This window comes from Scophthalmus maximus, chromosome 19 (genome assembly GCF_022379125.1).
Source record: "Scophthalmus maximus strain ysfricsl-2021 chromosome 19, ASM2237912v1, whole genome shotgun sequence".
In the NCBI taxonomy this organism is placed as follows: Eukaryota; Metazoa; Chordata; class Actinopteri; order Pleuronectiformes; family Scophthalmidae; genus Scophthalmus; species Scophthalmus maximus.
The window spans coordinates 13,489,749-13,515,999 of NC_061533.1; the positions used below are offsets into that span (position 1 = coordinate 13,489,749).

Consider the following 26,251-nt stretch of genomic DNA (forward strand, 5'->3'; position numbering starts at 1 on the left):
TGCTAAAATTATATGGTGTGTATTAATATACAAAAAATGTGAATAAACAGACACAGTGAAGTTGTTGTTTTTTCAAACAGGCGGACAAACGGCCCGCCCCTGGGTCCTGATCCCTGCTCGCCCCGCCTCCTCCCAGCACGTCACACGACCATCAACACGTGTATTGGCTGCGTGTGGCTGGAGCTAACACTGCGTTCACTTGAGAACTGCGTATTTCGGAGACAGTTGAATTCTCCTATAATTGTGTGCGGGGTCAGATATCGTTGGTAAATGGGGGGTCTTCAAAAGAAAAAGGTAAGAGCTGCCGTCGGGCTAATGTCAGGCACAGGGACGTTAACCCGTGGTTAGCTAGTTAGCCGACGGTGCTAGCCGCCGTTTGTTTTTCCTGAATCTGCGTTGGTGAAATTGAGCGTTTTGGAGATTGAGTATCTCGTCAGCTCGACTGTGAAATGAGGTCCTGTGGTTTGTGGGAGTTTAACATCAGCGTGTGTTGTTGCTTTCCAGTACGAGAGGGGCTCTGTCACCAACTACATCACCAGGAATAAAGCTCGCAAGAAGTTACGACTGAGCCTCCCCGACTTCAGGTAACAGCACCGCGCCTTGTGCAGGAGAGCGTCCGTCGTGGTGTTTGGAGGCAAGACGCCAGTAAAACATCCTCAGTCAGCATGAATGTCATCTGAGACGGTTCCTCCACGAAGCTTATGTGGTTCACTTTTTGTCAGAACTGGATTCAGATCGTTTTGGACAGTACAGTTCAATGGTGATGAATTGTTTGAGTAGACGTGCTCATACTTGTGGATGTTTGTTTTGTGAACCGTATCTACTTGGGGAGTCGATGTCGTTAATAATGGCACAGAAAAATAATTTCTAGTTCCACGTTTCAGGCGACTATGCATCCTCAAAGGCATCTACCCTCACGAGCCCAAGCACAAGAAGAAGGTGAACAAGGGCTCCACTGCCCCCAGGACCTTCTACCTGATCAAGGACATCCGCTTTCTACTGCACGAGCCCATTGTTGGCAAGTTCAGAGACTACAAGGTACCCCCCCTTTTACATTCTTAATAATAACACCAATGTATGAACAGTATTGAGAGTAAGTGTTGATTTGGTGTATTTGGGTAAGTGTCTTTTTTTAAATTGTTTTTTTCCCCCTGTTGTCGAAAAATGGCCTCCTCCTTTACAAACAGTGCATAATAAAGGGGCAGTCCGCGATTTTAGACCAATACATGTTTTTTAAAAATCAGAAAATTAAAAAAAAGAATATTTCCTCACAGTACGCTGGCTGTCGGTTCTGTGTGTGCACCGTGAAACAGTCCTGGCTATGTAAATTGAAAACCCCAAAAATGGTGCAGAACGCACCTCACATCACTGTAGAGTTTGTAAACATCCCTCCCGCACACGACAAGAGACGTGCTCGCGAATGAAGCTGCGACTCGGGGGTTTTGGTCTCATGGTTAGCGCGTTGGTCTCCCAAACCCAAGTCTGGTCAGTGTGTTAAAATCATCATCAACGAAGAGAGACGAGCTTTCTCCTAAATGGCTTACTGTCTCTTTAGATACATTTCAACTTGAGGAAAGTCACTGTGTCTGTGCACTAAAATTTATTTTGGATGTCACTCAAATTTTCTTTAATCATGATATCAATATGAACATCTACCCTATTATCAAAATGTTTTATCTTAACAGGTATTTGTACGCAAACTTAAGAAGGCTTACGGAAAAACGGAATGGTCTGCAGTGGAGAGACTGAGAGAGAACAAGCCCACATATAAACTGGACCACATCATCAAAGAGAGGTGGGTCTTATTCTCCATACTCAACACAGGAGGGCGTAGTTGAGCAATTGAGAAATTACAAGGTAGCTGCAAACTACAGGAAATGCTTTTATTTTGTGTTTGGTATATTTAATGCATGTCAGTCTTTTTTAAGGTAAGAGGTTTTTAAAAAAAATCACACTATCAAGTAACAAAGTCTCATGGCTGCTCCTTTATTTGACAGGTACCCCAGCTTCATCGATGCCCTCCGTGATATCGACGACGCCCTCTGCATGTGCTTCCTCTTCTCCACCTTCGCCCGAACAGGAAAATGCCACGTGCAGACAATCCAGCTGTGTAGACGCCTCACCGTGGAGTGGATGAACTATGTGGTCGCAGCTCGTGCTCTCAGAAAGGTGCCAGGGCAACCATCTGGCTGCTTTCTTTGTTTGAGACATAAATTTAATTCAGAGGTGTATTGATATTATTTGATTCAATTGACCTCCGATTTGCAATGCACTGAACACTTTACTGTTTCTTAAAGGTTTTCATCTCCATCAAGGGAATATATTATCAAGCTGAGGTGATGGGACAGCTCATTACATGGCTGGTGCCATATCAGTTCTCCCATGACGTAAGTGCAGAATGAAGACGTTGTTGACAATGGTTATGCTTTTAATGAGTCATATTACTCAGTAGTAATAGTATAATGGGATTACACTTGAGGTTAACAAAGTATTTGGACCCATCAAAGTCAGCAAACACTGTTGCTTTCATACTCAAAGGTTAATATAGTGTGGTCTAAAGGAGTGGGGTAAGTCTGTTGTTTCTGCTGTTTGTGTGCTCCATAGATTATAAATTACTATAAATATTTGTGGTTAGATTGATTAATTTGACCATCAAGACATGATCTCTGTTTTTGCCTTTTCAGCACCCAACAGATGTCGACTACAGAGTAATGGCAACTTTCACGGAGTTGTACACCACTCTCCTGGGGTTCATCAACTTCAGACTTTACCATTCCCTCAACCTGCTCTATCCACCAAAGGTATATCTTGGATTCTGAAAATTAGAGACCAACTGATAATGACATTTGTTGATCTTGGGGATTAAAAAAATTCTTTTAATAAAAGTCAAAGTAAGCGCTCTAAAGATATTGAGCCAAAAGTCGGTTCTTGTTAAGTGTCCTGTGTAATCTGTAATAGCGGCGGTGAAATAGCCACACCTTGGCTTAATCGTTTATGTAAATACAAGTTGATCGATCTACTCCAAAGAACTCATCAAAGATCAAGGACAGTCTGATCTCACAAAACATGTTTTTGGCCATACCTCAAGACTTAATATGCTAAATATGACACCTAATACAACACACAAACACTTAATATCTTTTATTAAATTCCTTGAAATTCTTCCCTACAATTTACTATATTTAAGTTTGGATAGACATGAATGTAAACTGCAACGTGACAAGTTGATGGAGGCAAACGACCAGAAGGCTGTGATTCTAGAATATGTACATAGTAATTTTTAGGCCTTATTTATCTGATGGTAAATTGTGGCTGGTCAGTATGATCACCTTGATTCAAATGGCTATTTTGAATTTAAGACCACAGTCTTCAAAAAATGTATGTTTTCTGAAAGTATCTGACAGAATCAGAAAACGTCAACTTGAGGCGATATGGAGTCATAAACGATGATACTGCATGATTACAGAAAGAACTTGGTCAACTATTAGCAAATCTATGCTCTTTTAATGTCATCTCTCCTTTTGCAGCTGGACAGTAAAGCCGAGTGTGAGCTGAAGGAGGAGAATGAGGAGGACTATGCCCTGAATTCAGAATGCTACTTGGAGGTAATGTTAAAAAAGTGTTAAAGGAGCTGTTAAACCACTTGTGTTTTATCCAGTGGTATCCATTTATTTTATGTATCTTGATGTATTTATTAAAAATATGTTTAAGAAATCCCACTCAATGAATGAAGATTTGTTGTTGATGCAGTGTTGACTGTTGGTCCATTATTGTCTCTGATTTAATTTGGTTTGATTCAGTTTCTGTGTCGGCTAAAACATCCATTAAACTTAATGCAAAGTAGTATTTCAAACACAAAAGCATTGTTAGCAGCAAATCTAAAAAAAATAAATATTTTTTACTAGGTAAAAAGGCACACACCAACTCACAATAAGATATTGGTTACCATGCACCCTTCTGGACATAAGCAAATAAATGATGTCAACTGGTTATTTAATCCTGTTGTCTTCGGCTGTGCAGAAACTATCGGCTCTGAGCGCCAGTCTGGCCCGAATGGTTTCTTCTGCAGAGGAGGAGGAGGCTCAACTCGACCAGTTTCCCGTTGAAGGGGTAAGAACCAGCCACAAAGTGGGATTGTGGATCTTATCTGTTTAAGTATACTGATTATACAACATTGATGTTAAAGCTGTGACACTGAGATGTTTCATCAAACCATGCAGACACACAACAGTTGATAATGCTGAACATTATGTATGTGGAGGACACAGAGAGAACAAGAGAGCATATACAGTACATGAGGTTACCTGACTTGTTGGAGGGAATGCAGTCACATGAAAACGAAGCAGTCACAGAATGAGTTGACACAAAACCGTCGTTGATTTCTACATACTGGAGGTGTGTCATCACCTCGCATTACTGACGCGCAGTGTCACTGTTGCCGATGTGTACATTTATTTTCATGATGGCTCTGAAACCCAATGGGACTGTTCTGTTGAAATAGTGTGTCTTGAAGGGGCTGTGAACCAAGAGGCTGCTAATGTTTTTCCAACTTGTCTCTCTGATAACTTATGGTCCAGATGTTAAAGTAATTAGTCTCCAGGGGCAGAGGTGAGCGGTTATGTCTTTGTCAGATGAGTCAAAACGTTCGAAGGTGTGAGACTGGGGGAGTAGAGCTTCAAGTTTGGTTGCTAAGGACGAGATGTCTACCAACCTGGGAAGCTTTTTTTTTTGCCCAACTGGTTAGAGTTGTTCCAGCACAGTTACTTTCCAGGAACCCAGAAACCTCTTTAGAAATTTACAATACCTGCATTTCCACAACTTGAGCCTAGTTCCAGTTTTGGTTCTCAGATTGACAAAAATAAGTTTTACTACATTTCCCAATGCAACACAAACATTAAGGTGGGGGTTCAGCTGCAATCTAAATAATTAAATAAAAGAATAAATATGTTACAAGACACCATGAAAACATTTTTTCATGAATCCTTAAATGCTGTTCTGCAGGAAGATATGGAAAAGCTGGAGGCAAGAGAAAGGGAACAGAAAGAGCAAGAAGCCCAGAAAAAGCTCTTTGATGGTCTCAAGTTCTTCCTCAACAGGGAAGTGCCCAGAGAGTCACTGGCTTTTATCATCAGGTGAGTGAAACCTGCTGCAGTGAAGCCTTTTACAACCAGAAACACGCAAATCTTGTTAAACCTTAAAAACTGATTAATTTAACAAAAAATGTCTTCACTGCTGCCTCCCAGGTGTTTTGGTGGTGAGGTGTCCTGGGACAAGTCTGTTTGCATCGGAAGCACATATGAGGTGACAGAAGAAACCATCACACATCACATTGTTGACCGACCCAACGCCAGCACACAATATATCAACAGGTAAAGGAATGTTGTGATTTTCTTCTTTTTAGCATTTTCTTCACTTTTCTGACAACAAATGATATTTGCAGTATATTTCTGAATCCTAAATACTGAACAGGAAGTCTCTGCCCAGTGATCGTGATCCTCTCGCATCGTACATCACCATATCCTTAACAATGCCTTCTTTCAGATTCCTCTCTCTGCTGTATTGCCTCAAAGCGAGCACATTCATCGTGTTTGACACTGTCCTCTTTCTTTGCCAACTCCCTCATATGTACAATTCTTTAGCTAACGTAAATATCTTCATCAAAGAGTGAGATAATTCCTCATAATTTCATTTTGGAACTGGGAAAAGTGCGATAGTTGGCTGCATAAGAGGCTGACATAACCTTGATCTTTCAGGTACTACATCCAACCCCAGTGGGTGTATGATTGTATCAACGCAAAAATCGTCCTGCCTGTGGAGGACTACTTCCTCGGAGTGACCCTTCCCCCTCACCTCTCTCCGTTTGTGGAGGAGAAGGAAGGCGACTACATGCCCCCTGAAAAAGTGAAGATCATGGCCCTACAAAGGGGAGAAAAACCTGGTACGAACTGAGAGGCCTCTGACGTCTCGGCTTTCATACTCTGCAACATTGAATCGCTGTGATGTTGATCGGGATGTAGATTTATTTAGCCTACAATCAATAAACCCTGGTCTCACACAGGTGATAGATATTTAGTAGAGAAACTTCTAAAAGCAATTGCAGCAGTAATAAAGTAGGTGCGTCTTTGTTAGAGGAGTGAATACACTGGAAACCTGTTATCTTGTACTCCATTTGTTAAATGTGTTAAATCAGTTTATAGACATTTTATACTTCAGTCCTAAAAAAATCCTTGTTTTCACCCACTGCAAGTCTAGATCTAAAAGAGGTGATCAATGTTTATAGGGATGGGGAGTTCAGAGATCATGCCATATGCTATATCTAATTTCCTTTCTTCATAGCCCAAGAACAGGAGGACGAAGAAGAAGAAGACGAAGATGAGGATGAAGAGGAGGAGGAGGATGACAACGATGATGAGGAGGAAGATGAGGAGGAAGACGAAGAAGAGTCAGAAGAGAAGAATCTTAAGAAGATGGAAAAACAAAGATCCCAGGGCAAGGTAAGAGATTTCTGGATCCTTTTTCTCTTGTTTCATCTCCGGTTTGCATAAACGTGTGCAGCCTTTAACGACTTGTCTCTTCCCTACAAGTCTCTGCAAGTCAAAGTGACCCCTGGAAAAATGAAGGTAGAAAATCCAGAACGTTTGGAGCAGGAGGAGAAAGCAGAGGAGAAACGCCTCGCCATCATGATGATGAAGAAAAAGGAAAAGTACCTGTACGACAAGATCATGTTCGGGAAGAAAAGAAAAATCCGAGAGGTTTGTTTCATTTTGCTATTGATTATAGATTCACATGTAGATAAGACTGTTTGTGAAGCTCCCTGAAAAGATAACATTCTTACATTTTTAACACTGAACACTTTATTTTCTGTATCTGGTTCCTTATCTCGGTTTGACAATGTTTAACAATATTGTGTGGTTATAGTGTAGAGAACATGAGAACCCAGTGATGAACCCTCTTGAGTTCACTAAACTCTGAGCGGCTTGTGTGACGGGTGTGAAGTATCTGTTCATTGACTGCATTCATTCGCTTCTTACAGGCTAACAAGCTTACCGCCAAGAGGAAGGCCCACGACGATGCTGAAAAAGCAAACAAGAAAAAAACACGAAAGTAACTCTTCTGACTGCGTCTTCTTCAGACTGACTTTATGTATTCAAGTTCATGAGGTAGCGTGCGTTACAGGTTGGTGTGTCATGAAACCTGCGAGACAGCGCTGAGTGAAATGCTCAGTGGTGATAACCTCTGCATAATTTCAAGATGGAATGCACAATGTGCCATTATTAGTGGAATGCTAATTGTGTAATCATAAATTTCAGTAAATGTTTTTGTTTGTATGAACCCTGCTCTACTATTCTCCATTACACGAGGTATTCCACTAAAGTCTGTACTTTAAAGTAAAAGTCTGTCAATTGTGATTTTGCAACAATAAGATTAAAGTTTTATAACTAGCTTAGCTTCTGTGTTTAAAAAATTCAGGGACTGTCTATGATTTAATAAAGCCATTAGTTAGTTAATGATAGATGAGCAACCCTCGTGTGTCATGTTTACCCACAGATGTGCATGGATCATAAGAGATGCAAGAAATGTCCTAAAACTAGACGCCGCATTTGTGCAATGGACGGAGGCTGAGGTCACTGTGCGCCAGTTGTTGAGTGGTCTCGACTGACGCGTGGGTGTCAATGACAAGAGAGCATGAGCTCCTCTTGCCCCTGAGGTGCTGCTGTGATCTCGGAGGGCCAAAGGCCAGGCCAGTCGTGCCCCGCACTCCTCAGTCTCTTTCAGTTTGAGACGCTCCCTCGCACCCTGATCTGCATTCCACGCATGCCCGTCCAGGCCTCAGCCTGGCACTCTGAGTGTCTGCAGCCCTGCTCAACAATGGCGGCAGTGTCGTGCCTGAGCATGACGATTGTGGGACGATGAGCAGCACAAATCTTGTGCTCTCCAGCAATCAGGGCCACAATGTATTGAGTGATAGTTCGCGGGTACAGTAATTGTTGAGGCTTTGTGACCACATATTGCTACATCCTGGCACACAGAGCCCAATAGACTTGTCGCTCAATGTTCATCTTATTCTCGTCTAAAGTCTGTGCACAGGAGGTTTTATTGAAAATGGTTGTTTAACAAGCATCACATCCCATGTACTGTATCATAATTTACATGCCGTATGAGTTATATAATGATTATTTAAATGCACAAATTGCAAAGAAAATATTGATGGAAAAACTATTACCTCAAGAATGTACTCCCTGTTGTTGCATGACAGTTAAGGCTGTGTAGTTTTCTCGGTTTGTTTAGATAATTGGGAAACTATTGTCATCCAAATCATTTGGTGCAACATGTAATGACTGTGCTGTGTACATTGGCCTGGAGCACACAGACATGGCATGCTAAATAAGCATTTCAAACATTACAGACAGAACAGTCTTGATCAAGTGGCACAATTAGAGCCTTTGTGCTTTGGCTTTCTGCATTTGTTCTTTTTATGCCGTTTTGCGTCCCTCCTATCAGCTTGCAGTTCAGACTCCAGTGTCTGCACTCAATAGCCCTCTGTATGCTGACACAGAAGAGGGACTATACAGTCTCTCTCCTTCCCCTCTCTCCCTCTCACTCTATCTCTCCCATCCTCCCCTCGTTTTTGCAGTTACTGGCAAGTGTGCATCCCCTGACAAAAGGCCTGACGTCACAGGTGGCTAGATGAGCCTCCCCGAGGTGCTTTGTTCAGCAAGATTAGCTTTGGAACTGAAAGTTGGGGTGTGCGTGCCAGGTAGCCTGAGGCATCAGGTGTACGAGGTAGAGCGAAAGAGGAGAAGAGGAGCTGCGACCAGATGACTGAGCTCCGCAGCACTGGACATATGATGAGGGGAGCGCAGGCCTGCGCTGGGTCTATCACAGTATGTGCATGTTGAGATTAAACATAAGGAGAACTGTAGGAGGTAGATTGACTTGTATTAGTCACCTGGAAGTGGATGGAAAGGATGAAGGCAATGCAGCTGGACAAGCAACGCTCCCATTAGTTTTTCTTTGGATTTACATATGAGGGTAAGAACTCCTGCAGTCTTTTGTACGTTTCCTCTTCAAAATGATCTTATTTTGTGCATTGTAGTATTGGAAATGGTATTTATTAATGAAAATATGTTATGAATTAATTTTATGAATGACAATATGTTAGGAATTAACAAGAAAGTTAATACAAGACCTACAGCAGTGTCACAGTGTCAACAATGCAGATAAGGAGAGCAGTTATACGTTAGCCTAAATCCAGTTGTGTTTACTCTAACTGCTTTATCTAAAAATAATCTTACTATTATATTATTACTCTGGAAATGAGTTCCAGTTAAAACTGAACAGTAAATAAATCTGACTTAAATCTGAAACTAAAACCTGAGCAATGACACTATCATCAAACCACAAAAGTTGCATTGCGTTTTATGGAAGGATATTTATCAGAAAAAAACTTGAAATGAACTTCACATTTGCAGGGCAAACTGCTCTGCCTGAATTGGCTTTGTCCACAAATGTCTCCCATCAGCGTTTCTTCTGATGGCAAAGAGAAAGCTCTCTCACGTGCCTTTCTCCCCCTTATGGAGTCCAGACAGAGAGCAGAAACAGCCCTTTTGGCTGTGTTTGAAGAGTGATGTTTGTATAATGCTCTGATAAGACTGAACATAAAATATAACTCTAAAGATCAGAGGACCGAGGTACACAGTAACTCCAGCCAGCATGAGGGCTTGACAGCTACCTCAAGTCATTACCCCAGAGCTGCACTGAAACCAAAAGATGAATAATAAATGACCCATGACTTGGATGGGATTAAGTCTGCATTTTTCAGAAGGTATGGTTGGTGTGATTGACCAACAAGTAAATCAAGTTAAAGTCTCTAACTGAAAAGCAGGGAAAACCCCAAACACCATGTCAGATGATGGACAACGCACTCAGCTCCAGTCAAAGAAATTATAAAAAAAAAAAAAAAGGGAAAGTCTGAATTCTGAATCTCAGACTCTTTGTCTTTGACTTCAAAAAAGTAACAGAGTGAGTTAAACACAAATTTACCATCCCAGATGAAAGTGCTGATCTGCCATTTCGTCGAATATGTTCAAAAAGTAAGCACATCTTGATAAGATAAGATAACATAGAACTTAATTCATCCCACACTGTGGAAATCTACTTGTTACAGCAGCAGATTATCACAAAAAATAGCAAAAATATACAATAAAAAATACAGGAGGAAAAAAAAACTTTAAATTAAATTTAAAAAAAAAAAAGCAATATACATTTCTACATATTGCAAGTATTGCACTGTGCGCAGTGGATTGCAGTAAAAAGGAAAATAAATAGTAAATATTCTTAAATATTCTATATATATATATATATATATATAAATAAAGCAGTGTGTGAGTGGGGGCTCTCGTCACATTTGATGTCTAAAGAGGCATTCTAAATTTGCCCTTCTAAATTTTTCAGATTGTTTCATTTAACGATGAACTTAAACTGATTTTAACACATCATTCTGCTATGTTCTCTTCTGCCAAAAGACATCTCAGCTAGCAATTGATCAATTCTTTGATAACGGCAATAAAGGCTGAAAATAATAAAAAAAAAATCCTCTCACACATCTGCTGTGTATTTGGGGTCACATTGGGTCTCATAATACTACGAATTTCAGGTGGCGAGTATCACTTTGTTATTTGTATATCTGAGTCAGCAGGTGGCTCATCTTACCGGAGTCGGCAAGGGGCAATATCACTTTCCACAGTGATGCATTATTCATTCTATGGAACAGCTGAGAAACACAGGGTTGGTCATTTCAAGTCACAAGTATGTCATTTTCTAGCTCACCATGCAATTTTAACTACACTCAGCGTTTTAAATGTTCATGAAGTGAGCAGCCAAAGGACACAAGGTTGAAACAGAAGCAGCGTCAATACACAGATAATGTTCATCTCTGTGGGGAAATATTCTTGAGCACCTCCGGTTATGATCCAGCTGATCACGAAACTGTACACTTCACAAACAATACAGTATTTGGAGTTGCCAGGAGAAAATGCGAGAGGTCAATTTCATGACACATTTTAGATTGCTAATAATATTCCAAATTTTTTGAAAAATGTGTTTAACATATTGTTTGTGTTTCGTAGCGAGTATTTCTGCCAGAGCTAAATCTAAGGAGTCCCCTCAAACAATAATTTATTTCCGAGTAACCTTCTAAATAACTGATTCACAGTAATCAAGTAGGACAGATAAAAAGTAGGAAATGCTTAACCTGATGATGATGATGATTTGTGTTTTCTAGGGGATCCTTGAAACTACTGGACCATGACAGCCAAGCAAGGGAGGCAGTGGAGGTCCATATGCAAAGGCCTGGTCCTGGGTACCCTCCTGACCAGCTGCATGATCCTGCTTTACTGCCTCTCTACTCCACAGATCCACTTCAGTCTGCCTGAGTAAGACTACTGGGTTTACTCTGCAGAAAAACACCACATATCAAGACATCCAGTTTTTGGGGGTCGTTTCTTTAAGCAAAAAATGTCGAACAATTTTCTGGTCACAGCTCCTCAAATTTGATGGTTTGCTGATTTTTTTTTCATTTTTGTGGACGAAAAACGTCCTCAGCCATTATCTGCGCTTTATTCAATTATTTTCTCCTTATCTCTCTTTAGGGTTCCAGTCCCCTACTCCTGTGCCCACCGTCCATCGCAGCTCCATCCCAAACCAACCGCCAACGACTCACACCAAACCCATGGCCAGACCTGCTCCGCTAAAGTGGACGTCATGTTCATGAAGACCCACAAAACGGCCAGCAGCACCTTCCTCAACATCCTTTTCCGCTTTGGGGAGAAACACCGGCTCAAATTTGCCTTTCCTGACAGCAGAAATGACTTCTTCTATCCATCTCTATTCGAGCGTTCCCAAGTAAAAGACTACAGATCTGGAATGTGTTTCAATATCATGTGTAATCACATGCGCTTCAATGCACCTGAGGTGGCCAAGTTGCTCCCGATGGACACCTCCTACATCACTATCCTGCGAGACCCCGCAGAGCTGTTCGAGTCGTCCTTCCACTACTTTGGCCGACTGGTGCCTTTTACCTGGAGGATACCAGGTGATGACAAGCTGACCGAGTTCCTACGTGATCCCCTTTACTACTTCGATCCAGAGGGCTTCAACTCTTTCTACCTCAAGAATCTGCTGTTCTTTGACTTTGGACAGGACAACACTCTGGAGCTGGATGATGCACGGGTAGAGGAAGGCATCAAATCCATCACTGACCGTTTTCAGCTGGTCATGTTGGTGGAATACTTTGAGGAATCACTCATCCTGCTCAAGGATGCCCTCTGCTGGGAGATGGGCGATTTGCTCTTCTTCAAGCTCAACGCCCGCAAGGGATCCACGGTGTCTAAACTCACCCCTGAGCTGAGGGCCAGGGCCCTCGAGTGGAACGCTATTGACTGGAAGCTATACCAGCATTTCAACCAGACCTTTTGGAAGAAAGTAGATGCATATGGTAAGCGGCGGATGGCTCAGGAGGTGGCAGAGCTCAGGAGAAGAAACGCAGAGATGGCATCCATCTGCATTGAGGGGGGTCATGCTGTGGAACCTGGCAGCATCCAAGAGACGGCCATGCAGCCCTGGCAACCCATTGGTGAGAAGTCGATCATGGGCTATAACCTGAAGAAGAATGTGGACAAGGCACATCAGAAGTTGTGTCGTAAGATGTTGATGCCAGAGCTTCAATACTTAACAGAGCTTGGGGTGAACTTGTGGATCACCAAGCTGTGGGGCCATGTCCGAGATATCATTAACTGGTAATTAGCCGTGAGCGAGAAGGGCCAATTGAACTCTGAAAGACTGTATTAAAAGATGAGAGGTTAAAAGTTTCTGCCACATTTCTGTCTCGTTTTATTGAAAATGAATTTGCATTTCATGTGATTGTGCACTGCAATGTATCTGATGGGTGCTTGAGAAAAAAAAACTACTGTTGACCACACAATCTATAAATATAGAGCCCGTTTACTACATGTATTGTTTTCTGTGTTGACTCAATTCTCCAACAGGAATATCTTCTTACGCTCCGATGTGAGCTTGTTCTAACGGGGTAGTTGAGTGAACTGTGAGGTTCAGGACTAACTGTATGAGCCCTTTGATGGAATGAAGACCCACTTTTGCCATCTGAAGTCTTACAGCTTGTTTGAAGACATGGATAAGACTAAGGGCTAAAATACAGATGTGAAAATAGTGAATGTACGTATTTTACCCCGCTTTACTGTCTATGGAGGACAAAATCAGCCCTCATTTAAAAAGTACCGTAGGTGAGCAAACACAGACATTTTTGATAGCAGTGAAAGCAGAGGTGCAACTAATAGCATTAATGTTCAGAGTCACAGAACTATATCATCTAAATCAAATGTAGCCACGGTTACTGTCATTAAGTACACCTGTGCTTTCCCTGTAGTGATATATCAAAATGTAAAAGGTCTGATAAATAATATGCAAAGAATAAATGACAGCACTATATAATCAAGAAGAAAAGGAGTTTCCTTATTCCTTTACTTTCCCTGTTAGTTTTTGTTTTTATTGTACATCAAAAAATCATGTCGAGTTTTCTACTACATAATATAATACGTTTGCTTCTTCAGGACACTTTCCAGTTGTAGTCAATTCTATTCTTTCTCCTGATGTTAATCCTGACATCATCTGGCCATGCAATTTTTGGCAGGTACACTGGTGATATGGCAGGGATTTGTTGCATCAGGAGAAAACAGTCATTGTCAGCCGAGAAAGGTAAATCCTATTTGGAAATTAAATTGAGACATAAAAATATGTTTTTCCTGACAATGCACTGTATCACTCATGTATGTCTTAATTTGTGTCCACTCACTGACACATCATTTTCTGCATTTAATATTTTGTTATTGTGTTTTTTTGTATTTATTAATGGATTAAATTTTTGATTTATCTATCTGTAGTTACTGATTTTGTCCTCCATATATTGCTCCAATGCTCCTGATAATGTATGATAATCTTTATATCCTCAAAATAAAAGTGAAAATTACATGTTATACTGGATGTATTAAATGTCTGATTCACAAAGATCCGCCGCTTCCTCTCTCTCTATCTATGACTGTTTATTTCATCCTTTATCTACTGGGTGCATATTAATTAGTTAATTGTGTATGAATTAAACAGCAACCCAACACCTTACATCCTACAAAAGGATTAAAATTAGTTTGGGATGCAGATCTGAAATATGTATTTCACTTTTGATCATGTGATCATTTGATTACAAATCCCTAATGACATTCACTGTTGTTAATGTAATAAAACATGAAAAACCCCAGGAGATGAGCATTGAGTGACTATTATTCATAATATTAGATTAATGTGAAAACCCCTTTTATAAGGATGGACTATTAGAAAATGACCTTTGACCCCTTTTTGAAACTACATTTAAAACAGTTTTTTTGATGTCTTATTGGAAAAAGCATAGCTTTACTAATGCGTTAAGTTAAACACATTTCTAACTTAAAAAACTCACATACTCTTACTTCATACACATCCTGCGGTTCCGAGGATTAAATGCATGAATGACCTGTTTTGCATTAGAGGAAGTGAAATAATCACCAGGCTCGAGGGGGCGTGGCTCTACAACTGAGCACTGTTGTCTTTTAGCTGTTTTAGTTTCTAGGCCAATGTCTTAGTGCGAACTAATTCACTCATCACACCGACCGGCTGGATTAGAATCCGGTCGAGAGGATAATTTATCACACATTAGAAGCATTCGTTGTGGTTGTTTAGCAGTAGCTTTAAAGCTAGCTAGCTAGCAGGTGCTAGCCATGGCAGTTTTTTAGCATCGCTACTAGCTAACTGTTAGCCGAGAGACCGCCGTCATTTTAATGTGAAAACGAACAAAGCGGCCCGTGGTTGTATCTGCTCATGTCGTTCAGAGAGGAAACATCGACGTGAAGGTCGCGGAGACATTGGCCCCCCGACGCTGGAGGACTGACCCCGACGACGATGGCACAGGCTGCGGACGCCGCTGCGGACGAGTGGCCCTGAGCGGTGACGTAGCCCGAGGAGTTCGCAACGATGTCCTGCAAATCGACGAAAGTTGCCCCGAGTGTTGACTTCGACCACAGTTGCTCCGACAGCGTGGAATATTTGACGCTCAACTTCGGCCCCTTTGAGACCGTCCATCGCTGGAGAAGACTCCCCCCGTGTGATGAGTTCGTTGGTGCAAGGTAACAACGTTGAAGTAGCTCCACTGCACCGGGACGTGCACTGTCTCATGACAACACACGTGTGGTCATGGTGTTATTATATTCTCATCACACTTTTCACACAGGCGCAGCAAACACACCGTTGTGGCATACAGGGATGCCATATACGTGTTTGGGGGAGACAATGGGTGAGTTCCACTGGACACTGACACACATCTCTCTTCTCCATTTTTGACTTTTTGTCCATAACACATACAGTCAAAAACACTGTGTCGCCCGAACAGGAAGAACATGCTGAATGATCTGCTCCGCTTCGACGTGAAGGACTGCTCATGGTGTCGGTAAAGCAGCCTCCTCTTCGGTCCATCAGCAACAAGAGATGCACAGGCAGACTGTGACAATGTGATCTAATGTGTGTTTGTGATATGTCTTGCAGAGCTTTCACCACTGGAACTCCACCCGCGCCCAGATATCACCACTCAGCCGTGGTCTATGGCAGCAGCATGTTCGTCTTTGGTGACACCTTCAAGCTTATCTCCAAAAATCAGTTTGCCATTTCATTCTCAATTTTTATTTATCTTCAAACTCATGTGCTGCATATTGATGCTGTAATGTTGGACTTCAATGTGTTTCAGGGGGCTACACTGGAGACATCTACTCCAACTCGAACCTGAAAAACAAAAATGACCTTTTTGAGTACAAGTTCGCCACAGGCCAGTGGACCGAATGGAAAGTGGAGGGGAGGTAATGTATCGATATCTTTTTTTAATAGAGGTTTCATCGGTGGTTTCAAATCCAGAGCAGGGCGGCTCATTTCAAATGTGTGTTTATTTATCATTTTTACTTCTTTATTATTTATTTTAAATATTAAAAATCAAGCGAAAATGTATATATAATATAATATAGTTAATCAACAGTTAATAGATAAATCGATTAGTAATTGATTACTAAATTAATCGCCAACTATAATCGATGAATAGTTTTTATGAAGAAAAAAGTCAAAATTCTGTGATTTCAGCTTCTTAAATGTGAATCTGGTTTCTTTGCTCCTCTGTGACAGTAAACTAAATATCTTTGGTGTGTTGGACAAAACAAAACACATCATCTTCGAGTTTTGGGAAACACGATCAACATTTTCCACCATTTAATGAACCAAACAACTAATTGAGAAAATAATCGATAGATTAATCGATGATAAAAATAATCATTAGTTGCAGTCGTAAATATTTTATGTTGTTTATAGTGTAAACAGGATTTTCATTATTATCATTGTTTGTTAGTTTTTTGTTTTTTTTTTCCTTTGAGGGAACCAAGTGCGTATTTGATAGCTCAATTTTCAATTACGTGTCATTGTTGTTTGCCAATATCTATCAATCTTCTCTCTGTTGTAGCTTGCCAGTGGCTAGATCTGCACACGGAGCCACAGTCTACAGTGATAAACTGTGGATATTTGCTGGCTATGATGGGAATGCCAGGTAGTTTAGTAGTAATTTATTTTTCGTCTTTTTTAAGATCTTTTGAGACATTCACACATAATATTGAAAGATATGTTCCCCTTGTGCAGGCTGAATGATATGTGGACCATCAATCTGCAGGATCGAGAACATGCGTGTTGGGAAGAGGCTAGTACGATTGGATTTCCATATTAAATGAGAAGCTCATTGAGAGTAAAATGCCTAGAAATGCTGTGTGTGTGTTGACGTGTCTCTGTCTCTGCCTGTTTGCCCATCAGATCGATCAGAGTGGGGAGATTCCTCCATCTTGCTGCAACTTCCCCGTAGCCGTATGCATGGATAAGATGTTTGTGTTTTCTGGTCAGAGTGGAGCCAAGATCACAAATAACCTCTTCCAGTTTGAGTTCAAGGGCCACATGTGAGCAAAGTCTTTCATTGCATACCTCTGACGCTCATGCCTGTAGTGACCAGTGTTACATATCACTACTCATTCTTGTTACTCCATCCTCTCAGGTGGACACGCATCCCAACCGAGCATTTGCTGCGGGGCTCCCCTCCACCTCCTCAGAGACGTTATGGCCACACTATGGTTGCCTTCGACCACCACCTGTATGTATTTGGCGGTGCTGCTGACAACACTCTGCCCAACGAGCTGCACTGTTACGATGTGGACTCTCAGACCTGGGAGGTAATCCAACCAAGCCTGGACAGCGAGGTACGAAACATACATTTTCTAAATTTAATTAAAAACATTATGAACTGTATCAATATATAATTATACTTGAATTGTAACAAAAACTCCTGTATATTCTGCCCCTACTGTACTATTCTTTGTTTTATTTGACTTGTTTTACTTTTTACTCAGAGAAAGTACTAAGTATAGGTTTATGTATAAAATCTATTTAAATGTTTATGAAATATTCTCCCTTTCATTTTTTGAGGTCAATTTATGCTCATTCAACATGGTGGGGAACATTTTACTGTTAAAATGTATCTAGAAAACCAAAGTGTAGGTGCTTTGTTAAAGAACCGCTGCTGATCACAATAGTATGGATGCGATCCTCCTATATTAGTGTATAAATTCATTATTGAATATTGAATATTTAACTAAGAATTGAGCAATGCTTTTGAAGAAACTCGTTACACTTTCTAGTAAATGCTGAATTTGCCCTCTGTACCACCTCAGATGCCCAGCGGGAGACTCTTTCATGCAGCTGCTGTGATTCAAGATGCCATGTACATCTTCGGAGGGACAGTGGACAACAATGTGCGCAGTGGGGAGATGTACAGATTCCAGGTTAGTGTCTCAATGTTTCTATTATTTCAGCCTTTTCCTTATACAAGAAAAGATTGCTGAATAGATTTTCCATCACCCCTAAAGCAATTCTTTTCTTCTCCTGGCAGTTCTCGTGCTATCCAAAGTGTACTCTCCATGAGGACTATGGCAAACTATGGGAGAACCGTCAGTTCTGCGATGTGGAGTTTATTCTGGGAGAGGTCGGTTTTCATATGGGGCACTACACTTCTGCACAGCTGAGAAAAACTACTAATAAAGATTTTCACATTACCTAACAATATGTTTTTTTTCTCCTACGTCTACTTCCTTTTTCGTTTTGTTTACAGAGGGAGGAGAGAGTCGTAGGGCACATTGCCATAGTGACCGTAAGATGTCAGTGGCTGCGGAAGAAGATCCTGCAGGCTCGGGATAGGCAGCGACAGGTCAGAGCCACGCAACCGAGTACAACTAATTTTCTCTGAGACAAAAGACGAATACCAGAGCTGTTATGAATATAATAATTATTCATTCATCACCCATCAAATTCCCAGATGATCTCTACTCTGATATCACAATACTGACACAAGTCAGTCCAAATTAAATGTTCAAGCTAAGTGAGGATACAACCCTGCCACACACATCACAATATCAACATTTGATCATTTGTACTTATAATATCAAACAATAGATAGTGTCAGTATTATTATTACCACTGACTTCAGATACAAATTGAGGCCACAAACAGGGTATGAAACAACTGTCATGCTTCTTCTCCTGTGAGGTTTATCTGACGAGTTTAGCACCATCACTTTTACTACAAAAATGCCATAAATCTTGGCATTCTGTGTGTGCTGTATATTGACATAAGGTTAAACAGAAATATCTGCTAAATTGTCCTGTCTCTATGTGCAGAAGGCGAAACAGGAGAGCAGTGAGGAGAGTGATGAAGGGGCAGCTGGAGGTCCGAGGGATATCCCAGCAGTCCACAGGCCGTCAGGCACACAGCCGCTGCTGGAAGTATCGATCAGGGAAGCAGAGGCGCAGCCGTTTGAAGTCTTAATGCAGTTCCTCTACACTGACAAGATCCAGTATCCACGTAGAGGTAGGTCTCTTCTCATGCTTGGCATAATTGGATGGTGCCTTCAGTAATCCTGAAGAGAGTGAGGGGAAAATATTGACTATCTGTTCTTGTCTCAACCTGTCTACATAGGTCATGTCCAGGATGTTCTCCTGATCATGGACGTTTACAAACTCGCTCTAAGTTTCAAGCTTTCCCGTCTGGAGCAGCTGTGTGTGCAGTACATCGAGGCGTCTGTCGACCTGCAGAATGTTCTCAGTGTTTGTGAAAATGCCAACAAGTTGCAACTGGACCAGCTCAAGGTGCGTCCAGATAACCCTGTGCTGCCCCCCAGTGGTTGAAATTCAGGGTGTTGTCAGTACAGAACATTTATATATTCAACCAGCAGAGTTCTGTAGAATAAAGCTCTGCAGCTTTGTGTTGCATTTACTTTTTAAAAAACAGAGATGGTTAGGGAATAAAAATAATCATTTATTTAAACATTTGTGCAAACAAATTATCTTGTTCTCCAGGAACATTGCCTAAACTTTGTGGTCAAGGAGTCGCACTTCAACCAGGTGATCATGACGAAGGAGTTTGAGCGTCTGTCCACCCCACTGATCGTGGAGATAGTGCGGAGAAAGCAGCAGCCCCCTCCCAGGGTGTACTCCGACCAGCCGGTCGACATTGGGACCTCCCTGGTGCAGGACATGAAGGCTTGCCTGGAAGGAGGCGGCCTGGAGTTCTGCGACATTATTCTGCTGTTAGACGGACATCCACGACCTGCACATAAAGCCATACTGGCAGCCAGATCCAGGTAACGACAGCACAGGGCTCATGATCTACTCCGTGAACATACAGCAGTCAGGACCCCTTTTGTATGTTTTTGATTAATGATGGTAAAATCTAATTTCCTTTTTTACTTGCAATTTTCAGTCTACAACTGAATGTGCTTAGAAGGAGGTTCTTACTGATCAATCCTAAATATTCAATCAGATTTGACTGATCTGTAGGAAAAGATGCCATCTTTGCAATCTTGATGTATTAATATGACAATTTTAAGACCTTCTCTAAAATGTACAAAGTAAGGTGTTCATGACAGTGTGTAAACATGGCCCAGAGCGAGGACTAGTGATCACAAATTATAATAACAATTTAGAATTATAAGAAAATATGAAAAGATGATATGGCTTCATTATCAATAACCACACTTGTATGATACTAACACATTCTGCTTTTTGTTATTTTTATTCCTCAGTTATTTTGAAGCGATGTTCCGCTCCTTCATGCCCGAGGATGGTCAGGTCAATATCTCCATCGGTGAGATGGTTCCCAGTAAGCAGGCCTTTGAGTCCATGCTGCGTTATATCTACTATGGCGATGTCAACATGCCTCCAGAGGATTCGCTGTATCCTTCTCAAATTCACACATCGCAGTTGTTTCATTCTCACCATCAAAAGTCACACCAAGAGAGAGCCTGCAAAATTGAACAAAAGAAATTATTAAAGAGTATTTTGATGAAGGCAGCTCCTGAAATGAGGCACTGCTTCTATTCCTTGAGCCAGAAGAGAGAGATATCTGTAACCAAGTGGAGCTGTGGTGGGACGGGACGATCGCTGAGTGTTAGGAACTGTCTTGTCAATTGTCTCATAGCCTCTTTTCTACTATTCCAATCGTTATTTTATAAAAGTGAATTGATGTTGTATTCCAATAGAGAGGTCATTATATTAATTAAGTGCAGTCAGTACCCCCAAGGAGCTGTCATTGGCCAACCAAACCAGAACTTAACCAGGATTTAGGCATAATATTATTTAAAAAATTGTTGAGACGGGTATTTCTCAGAAGATATTTTTCATTGGAGTTCTGCATTAAGAGAAATATTATGTTTTCAATCTCCTTGACCTGTGATAAACAGCTATCTGTTTGCTGCACCATATTACTATGGGTTTTCCAACAACCGACTGCAGGCTTACTGCAAGCAGAATCTGGAGATGAACGTCACTGTGGAGAACGTCTTGCAGGTATATACGTTTTCTCAGTGACCTAAATTACTTTTCTTGTTGTTTTTTTATGCTGGATGAATCGTTTTTTCACTCACTCCTCCCTCTTCCAGATTTTGGAGGCGGCAGATAAGACCCAGGCTCTGGACATGAAGAAGCACTGCCTGCACATTATCGTCCACCAGTTCATCAAGGTGGGTGGGCTCGTATCTGGAGCCCTACGGGTTTGCTGCCCACTCACTGCAGCTGAGCTAACCCTGTAGCCCTGTACTCTTAGCGGGAGGCCAACACTCTTGGCCTCCTGGTGGATCTCCCTCCATCTTCTACGTAGAGAGGAGACTGTTTACAGCCCGGCCGGCTGAACAAGCACCTCATCACATACCGATGAGGGTCATAGTAGCATGACTTATTTAAAGAAACAGTCAAACACTCAATTCTCCCATCGTTCCACTATAGTGCCGCTCTATTAATTTTTCTGTTAAGCTTCTTTCTGATTTTCGTCATTATTTCTCTTCTTTTTTTTTGTACATGAGCAATCAAGTGCTGCTTTTTCCCTCTGTTTGACTCATCATTGTCTTTTCTTAATTTGTTGCTCATTATTTTTCATTTGTTCCCCTCCCAAAGGTATCCAAGCTCCCCAACCTGAGGTCTCTCAGCCAGCTGCTGCTGTTGGACATCATTGAGTCTCTAGCTACGCACATATCAGACAAACAGTGTGCCGAGATGTGCTCCGACATTTAGGATGACGCAGAGAGCCGGGCTCTTTCCTCCTCTCACAGAAGCCATATACTGTATATCACAGCTCCGCCTACTGTTAGTTGTTCCCTCCTCCCCGACACACAGTACTTCACTTTATGTTGGACCTCACACGTCTCCACTCTCACACAGTATCGATTTTCTCAATCTGAAGTGAAATCAGTGAAGAAACCAAAGTTCTAGCTCTCTGACAAATGTTAAATGATCTACAAAAAATTCCCCCTATATTTTTTTTGTAATTTATTTATTTTGCACACTTGCAACAAAATGTTTGCATTTTTTTAATCTCCTCAGTATTGCTACTGCATTAGAAAGATGCAATAGATATACAGTGCTGTGTTGCCCTCAACTGACTTGTATTATGATGTCCGCTCGGACACGTTCTCTGTCTAAATACAATTTAATCAAAGTATCATCGATTGGATTATTTATCTAGATCTATTTATCACTTGTATTAATTTCAGCTCTGGCACAGTTAACATGCCTGTCGTAAGGAATCAAGACCATGATATGAATGTGATTAGAATGTATGTCTGTCTTAAAGCTTTTCTTTCATTTTCTTTTCATTGGCAAACATTTTACTAATTCTAATTTGCTCTTTTCCATTACTAACAGACAAGCTCTATTTATTCATAAAATAAAGCAGTGTGTGTTTAGCAACACCTGTATGCCGTTGTTAAATATTTACCCACATGATTTTCATGTATTTAAAGTCTTAATAAATCTTCTTGTATAAAATAAGTCGTCCTATACTGAGTCTCTGTGCCTCATCCAACCCGTCACTCTCAAATAGTCAAATTGTTTTTTTCATAGATTCCAATGTTCCTTTTAAAAATAATTTAAAATGGCATAAAACACCAACTCTGAAATTCCTGTACATACCCCTGGCTTAAACTAAACTATTGTAACCTACACACTGTGAAAAAGCTGAAGGTTAATCCTTGACCTTTCATCAAATTAGCCACCTCTCTGAGGGGTTTCAGTTTCCATAGATCTGTGGATGATAAGGTCAGACAAAGCTCCTTGGTTTGAGAGGGTGAATTCCTTCAGCTTCTGCAAGCCTACTTTCTTCAAGTCATAGGTTGTTGTACGTGGCTGTTGTATAAATTGCTTTGCATCTAACAACTTGTAATACTTTTTAGGCTTTTTTTCACCATTTTATTTTGAAGTTATAGTACATTTTAATCACAGCATTAAGGAAGGCTGAGGCACTAGATTTTGTTTTCAGTGAGCTGCCGTTGGAATATCTTTAGAGACCTACAGGGGAATTCATTAAGTGTTGGAAGAACCACTGCCGAGAGCACAAAGTGCCATTCATCGTCCAGATACCTGAGACACTTGGCAAATCAAAACCTGCGCCTTTGATTTCATGAGAGTGGTAAAGGTCTAAACTGAAACAACGTTTGTCTCATCAGTGACATTCAGCTGAAATAATTCCAACGTTGAAAGATGACAGAAACAGGCCATTATAGTCATGCCTGAGATAAAGTTTTATTCTTCTTCTTTTTGTGTGCACCTGCCATACCAAGCTTTCTGGTGTGTCGTTCATTTGCTTTTGTCAACACACACACACACACACACACACACACACACACACACACAGCCCCAAAAGCCAGTTGGACATATCCAGTTTCATGTAAAAACAGAGTTTGTTGTTCACTGATGGCATTGGACACTGAAACAAAACAGTATGTCTGTTGTCATGCCTCTCTGCGTGTCATGCCTCTCTGCGTATCTCCCACTTACCTTGCTGCATTTTATTAAGGAGGTTGAATAAGTGGGCTGTCCAGGTTGGTCCTGCTACCTCAGCAGGTGGGACGGGCTACTGAGCCACTCTGGATCTCCCATCCTGTAACAAAGACCTGCACAGCTGAATCAAAGCACAGTGTCCACACGCAGAGCCAGAGGATGGTTTTTCTAACAACCAAAATAATGCAAAGGACTGCTCTCTTTGTGACGTTCGGGGGTTTAGTCACTTCTCTGATTACCACCTTCCTTCCCCTGTGGAAGACGATGAACTCTGACCTGAACGAGGTGGAGAACTGGTACTCCGGGCTCTGGCACACCTGTCTCTACACAGAGGAGGTGGGAATTCAGTGTAAGGCCTACGAGTCCGGCCTGGGACTCCCGATGGACCTGCAGATCTCCAGGGTGCTCATGTCAGTGTCCATAGGAACTGGAGGCCTAGCTGTGTTGGCTGCTTTCCCAGGTCTGCAAGGGGTTGAGGTGTGTGTCGGACAGCCTGGTCGAAAGAGAGGGCTCCTCATCCTCGGCGGGGTGCTGTCCTGGGTGTCGGGCCTCACCACGCTGGCTCCTGTCTCTTATGTGGCCTACACGACAGTGGTGGAATTCTGGGACGAGGGATTTCCTGATGTCATGCCACGCTGGGAGTACGGGGAGGCAATGTTCTCTGGATGGTTTGGGGGTTTTGCTCTGGTCATTGGAGGGACCCTGTTCTTAGTAGCTGTGTGCATGGGAGACCACGACCAGCGGCCGCCGAGTGCCCAGAACAGAAGGCGGGTGAAGCACAGGACTCAGCACTACTTGAAGACAGAGGTTTTATAGATGTTATTTTTCAGATGCTTGCTGTCTGCACTGTCATGCACTTCATCTGGACGCCTGTCAGCCTGTGCATTTGACTGATGAGATCGAGACATTGATTGTGAACTCTTTCGAAAGCTCTGACAAGAAAAGCATTTCAGACGGGAGTAACGGCTGTATTAATGATGCAACTGTGATGAGAATTGAAAAGTTTTCACAAACTATTAAAGTAATGTGAAATAATAAGCGACTGCATTCGTTCTTATTCCTCTAACCTCTTATACACTAGGCCCTTTCTCTCAGGACCCTCTAGAAATCCACAGCACAACATCTGAACATTACCTGTACCTCACTGCATGCTATTAAAATGAAGCAGAGCAAAGTTAGAGACTTTAGTGGGACATGGTTTGGCACAATTTGCCACCATCCGTGCCATTTGAGGTTTCTCATGGTTAAACTCAACTGATTGCACCATAAAACTTTTCCTTAAAAAAAAAGGAGAAACACGATGAGTCAAAAAAAAGTATTTGTTCAGTAAAGGTATAACCCATCACCTTCATTAACATGAGGTGCATTCCAGTGCCGCAGCTCTCCTGTGTTGAATTTCGCTTGGGGGGGGGGGGGGGGGACTTGGCACTGACAGCCTTTTTCTTAATGCACAGTTTGGCTCTGCTGGTGATTAGTTTTTGAAACATTTTTGTCAGTTTATTTGGAAATGACACAAACTAAATGAGTTTGAGATCCGCTGATGTCACATCACGCCGTGTTTAGTTTGTGTTCAATATGCCTGTTTTCTTAAATGGCACTGTGGAAAACATGTCAACTTATTGACTGCTGACATTAACAATGTGGCAAGCTATTGATTTGCTATTTTAGTCTTTTGTGACAAATTTGCTTTTATCTCACTTAGGTTTTGTTCACTGTAGCTCTCTCTGGCCCCTGCAGAATAGAGTCCCGCTGTAATCTAATTCAACTGAAAGATCAGTGTCACAGGGCGTCATTCTCCCTGCACACAGAGAGTTGTACTTGTACACACCGCCCTCCCCTGGCTGTGCTTGAGCACACGCAGAGAGCAACATAAACACACTGACACTGGAGCACACGTGCACATGTCAGCTGTCAGTACAAGTACGACTTCTCCATGTGGCCAGTGGAAGTCTCTTTCGTCTGATGAATGGGAATTGTTTTTGTATCTCTTTTTCCCTGTAACGATTTTCAGTGCTGCATCCTAATCAACCTGTGTCATCATTTCTAAAGACATTAATCTGAGATTGTGAGATGAATTACCTTGTCCCAGCAGTAGTTCAAAGGTGAGGCAGAAGCTCTTCACAGTGGGAACATGTGAGGAATGGAAATATCTTGGGAGTTAATTTCTGTAACACCCAGTAAGGCTGATAAAAAAAGGGCCATTGCTATTGAACAGAGCAATAAGCATAGCAACCTTTTTAATCCTGCTCCACCCTACCCCCCTGACTGAAAGTGGGATTTACTGCACAATTTGCACTTTCCCTTGTTCTCCCTCTGGTGCACACACTGAAAGAAGTGTAGCAAACACACCAACACACACACACACACACACACACACACACACACACACATACACATACAGTAAGAGTTGCATCAGTCTGAAGAGTATCTTTTTGTCTATACTGTTTACTGGGGGTAAATACAAATAGTCCTGCAGCAGCACAGGCATTGCAGCACAATGGATGCACACAGTGAACAGGCGGTGGGGTAAGTGGGCAGTCAAACCAGCCAGTGCAGTGGGGAGGGCAGCAGGGCTTTGATCAGGCCTGGCAAGTCAGGTCTTTGAGGGGCGAGGCGGAAAGGAGCTGAACAGAGAGGCAAGCAGCCTCTAACTGAGAGAGAGAGAGACGGAGAGGGAGGGTTAGGAGGACAAGTGCAGGGAATGGTGAGAATTCATGCTGTGTTAGCATCCCCTCAGCAACTCCATCAAT

The 26,251-nt window shown here is 41.8% G+C and overlaps 4 protein-coding genes across 4 annotated transcripts; all 4 read left to right on the forward strand.

The window, feature by feature from the left end:
* Positions 1-126: 126 nt before the first annotated feature.
* pes (pescadillo) lies at positions 127-7,441 on the forward strand. The gene is made up of 15 exons (XM_035639813.2): positions 127-294; positions 505-584; positions 885-1,038; positions 1,686-1,795; positions 1,998-2,169; positions 2,298-2,387; positions 2,685-2,801; positions 3,528-3,605; positions 4,021-4,110; positions 5,002-5,132; positions 5,244-5,369; positions 5,754-5,938; positions 6,337-6,494; positions 6,585-6,752; positions 7,034-7,441. The coding sequence occupies exons 1-15, from the start codon at positions 271-273 to the stop codon at positions 7,106-7,108; spliced, it is 1,758 nt and encodes a 585-aa protein (XP_035495706.2). The 5' UTR covers positions 127-270; the 3' UTR covers positions 7,109-7,441.
* A 144-nt stretch (positions 7,442-7,585) lies between these two features.
* gal3st1a (galactose-3-O-sulfotransferase 1a) lies at positions 7,586-14,138 on the forward strand. The gene is made up of 3 exons (XM_035639814.2): positions 7,586-9,033; positions 11,285-11,435; positions 11,652-14,138. Exons 2-3 carry the CDS (start codon positions 11,308-11,310, stop codon positions 12,799-12,801), a joined length of 1,278 nt encoding a protein of 425 aa, XP_035495707.2. The 5' UTR covers positions 7,586-9,033; positions 11,285-11,307; the 3' UTR covers positions 12,802-14,138.
* A 473-nt stretch (positions 14,139-14,611) lies between these two features.
* On the forward strand, positions 14,612-22,490 carry lztr1 (leucine-zipper-like transcription regulator 1). The gene is made up of 19 exons (XM_047329132.1): positions 14,612-15,230; positions 15,335-15,397; positions 15,494-15,550; positions 15,646-15,725; positions 15,845-15,953; positions 16,601-16,684; positions 16,774-16,831; positions 16,942-17,081; positions 17,177-17,378; positions 17,850-17,960; positions 18,068-18,160; positions 18,287-18,382; positions 18,852-19,041; positions 19,150-19,319; positions 19,530-19,813; positions 20,255-20,404; positions 20,912-21,017; positions 21,110-21,190; positions 21,621-22,490. Exons 1-19 carry the CDS (start codon positions 15,079-15,081, stop codon positions 21,735-21,737), a joined length of 2,343 nt encoding a protein of 780 aa, XP_047185088.1. The 5' UTR covers positions 14,612-15,078; the 3' UTR covers positions 21,738-22,490.
* A 140-nt stretch (positions 22,491-22,630) lies between these two features.
* cldn26 (claudin 26) lies at positions 22,631-24,536 on the forward strand. The gene has a single exon (XM_035639815.2). It carries the CDS (start codon positions 23,661-23,663, stop codon positions 24,315-24,317), a length of 657 nt encoding a protein of 218 aa, XP_035495708.2. The 5' UTR covers positions 22,631-23,660; the 3' UTR covers positions 24,318-24,536.
* Positions 24,537-26,251: the final 1,715 nt, after the last annotated feature.

What these genes read in the sequence shown, in the direction of transcription:
- pes (XM_035639813.2), top strand. Translation starts at nt 271, where the DNA reads ATGGGGGGTCTTCAAAAGAAAAAG. An exon ending in ACCTGCTCTATCCACCAAAG is followed by an intron (nt 2,802 to 3,527) that starts GTATATCTTGGA and finishes CTCCTTTTGCAG; the next exon opens with CTGGACAGTAAAGCCGAGTG. An exon ending in AGCACACAATATATCAACAG is followed by an intron (nt 5,370 to 5,753) that starts GTAAAGGAATGT and finishes TTGATCTTTCAG; the next exon opens with GTACTACATCCAACCCCAGT.
- gal3st1a (XM_035639814.2), top strand. Translation starts at nt 11,308, where the DNA reads ATGACAGCCAAGCAAGGGAGGCAGTGGAGGTCCATATGCAAAGGCCTG. An exon ending in ATCCACTTCAGTCTGCCTGA is followed by an intron (nt 11,436 to 11,651) that starts GTAAGACTACTG and finishes ATCTCTCTTTAG; the next exon opens with GGTTCCAGTCCCCTACTCCT.
- lztr1 (XM_047329132.1), top strand. Translation starts at nt 15,079, where the DNA reads ATGTCCTGCAAATCGACGAAAGTTGCCCCGAGTGTTGACTTCGACCAC. An exon ending in TTTGAGTTCAAGGGCCACAT is followed by an intron (nt 17,082 to 17,176) that starts GTGAGCAAAGTC and finishes CCATCCTCTCAG; the next exon opens with GTGGACACGCATCCCAACCG. An exon ending in TGCAACTGGACCAGCTCAAG is followed by an intron (nt 19,320 to 19,529) that starts GTGCGTCCAGAT and finishes CTTGTTCTCCAG; the next exon opens with GAACATTGCCTAAACTTTGT.
- cldn26 (XM_035639815.2), top strand. Translation starts at nt 23,661, where the DNA reads ATGGTTTTTCTAACAACCAAAATAATGCAAAGGACTGCTCTCTTTGTG.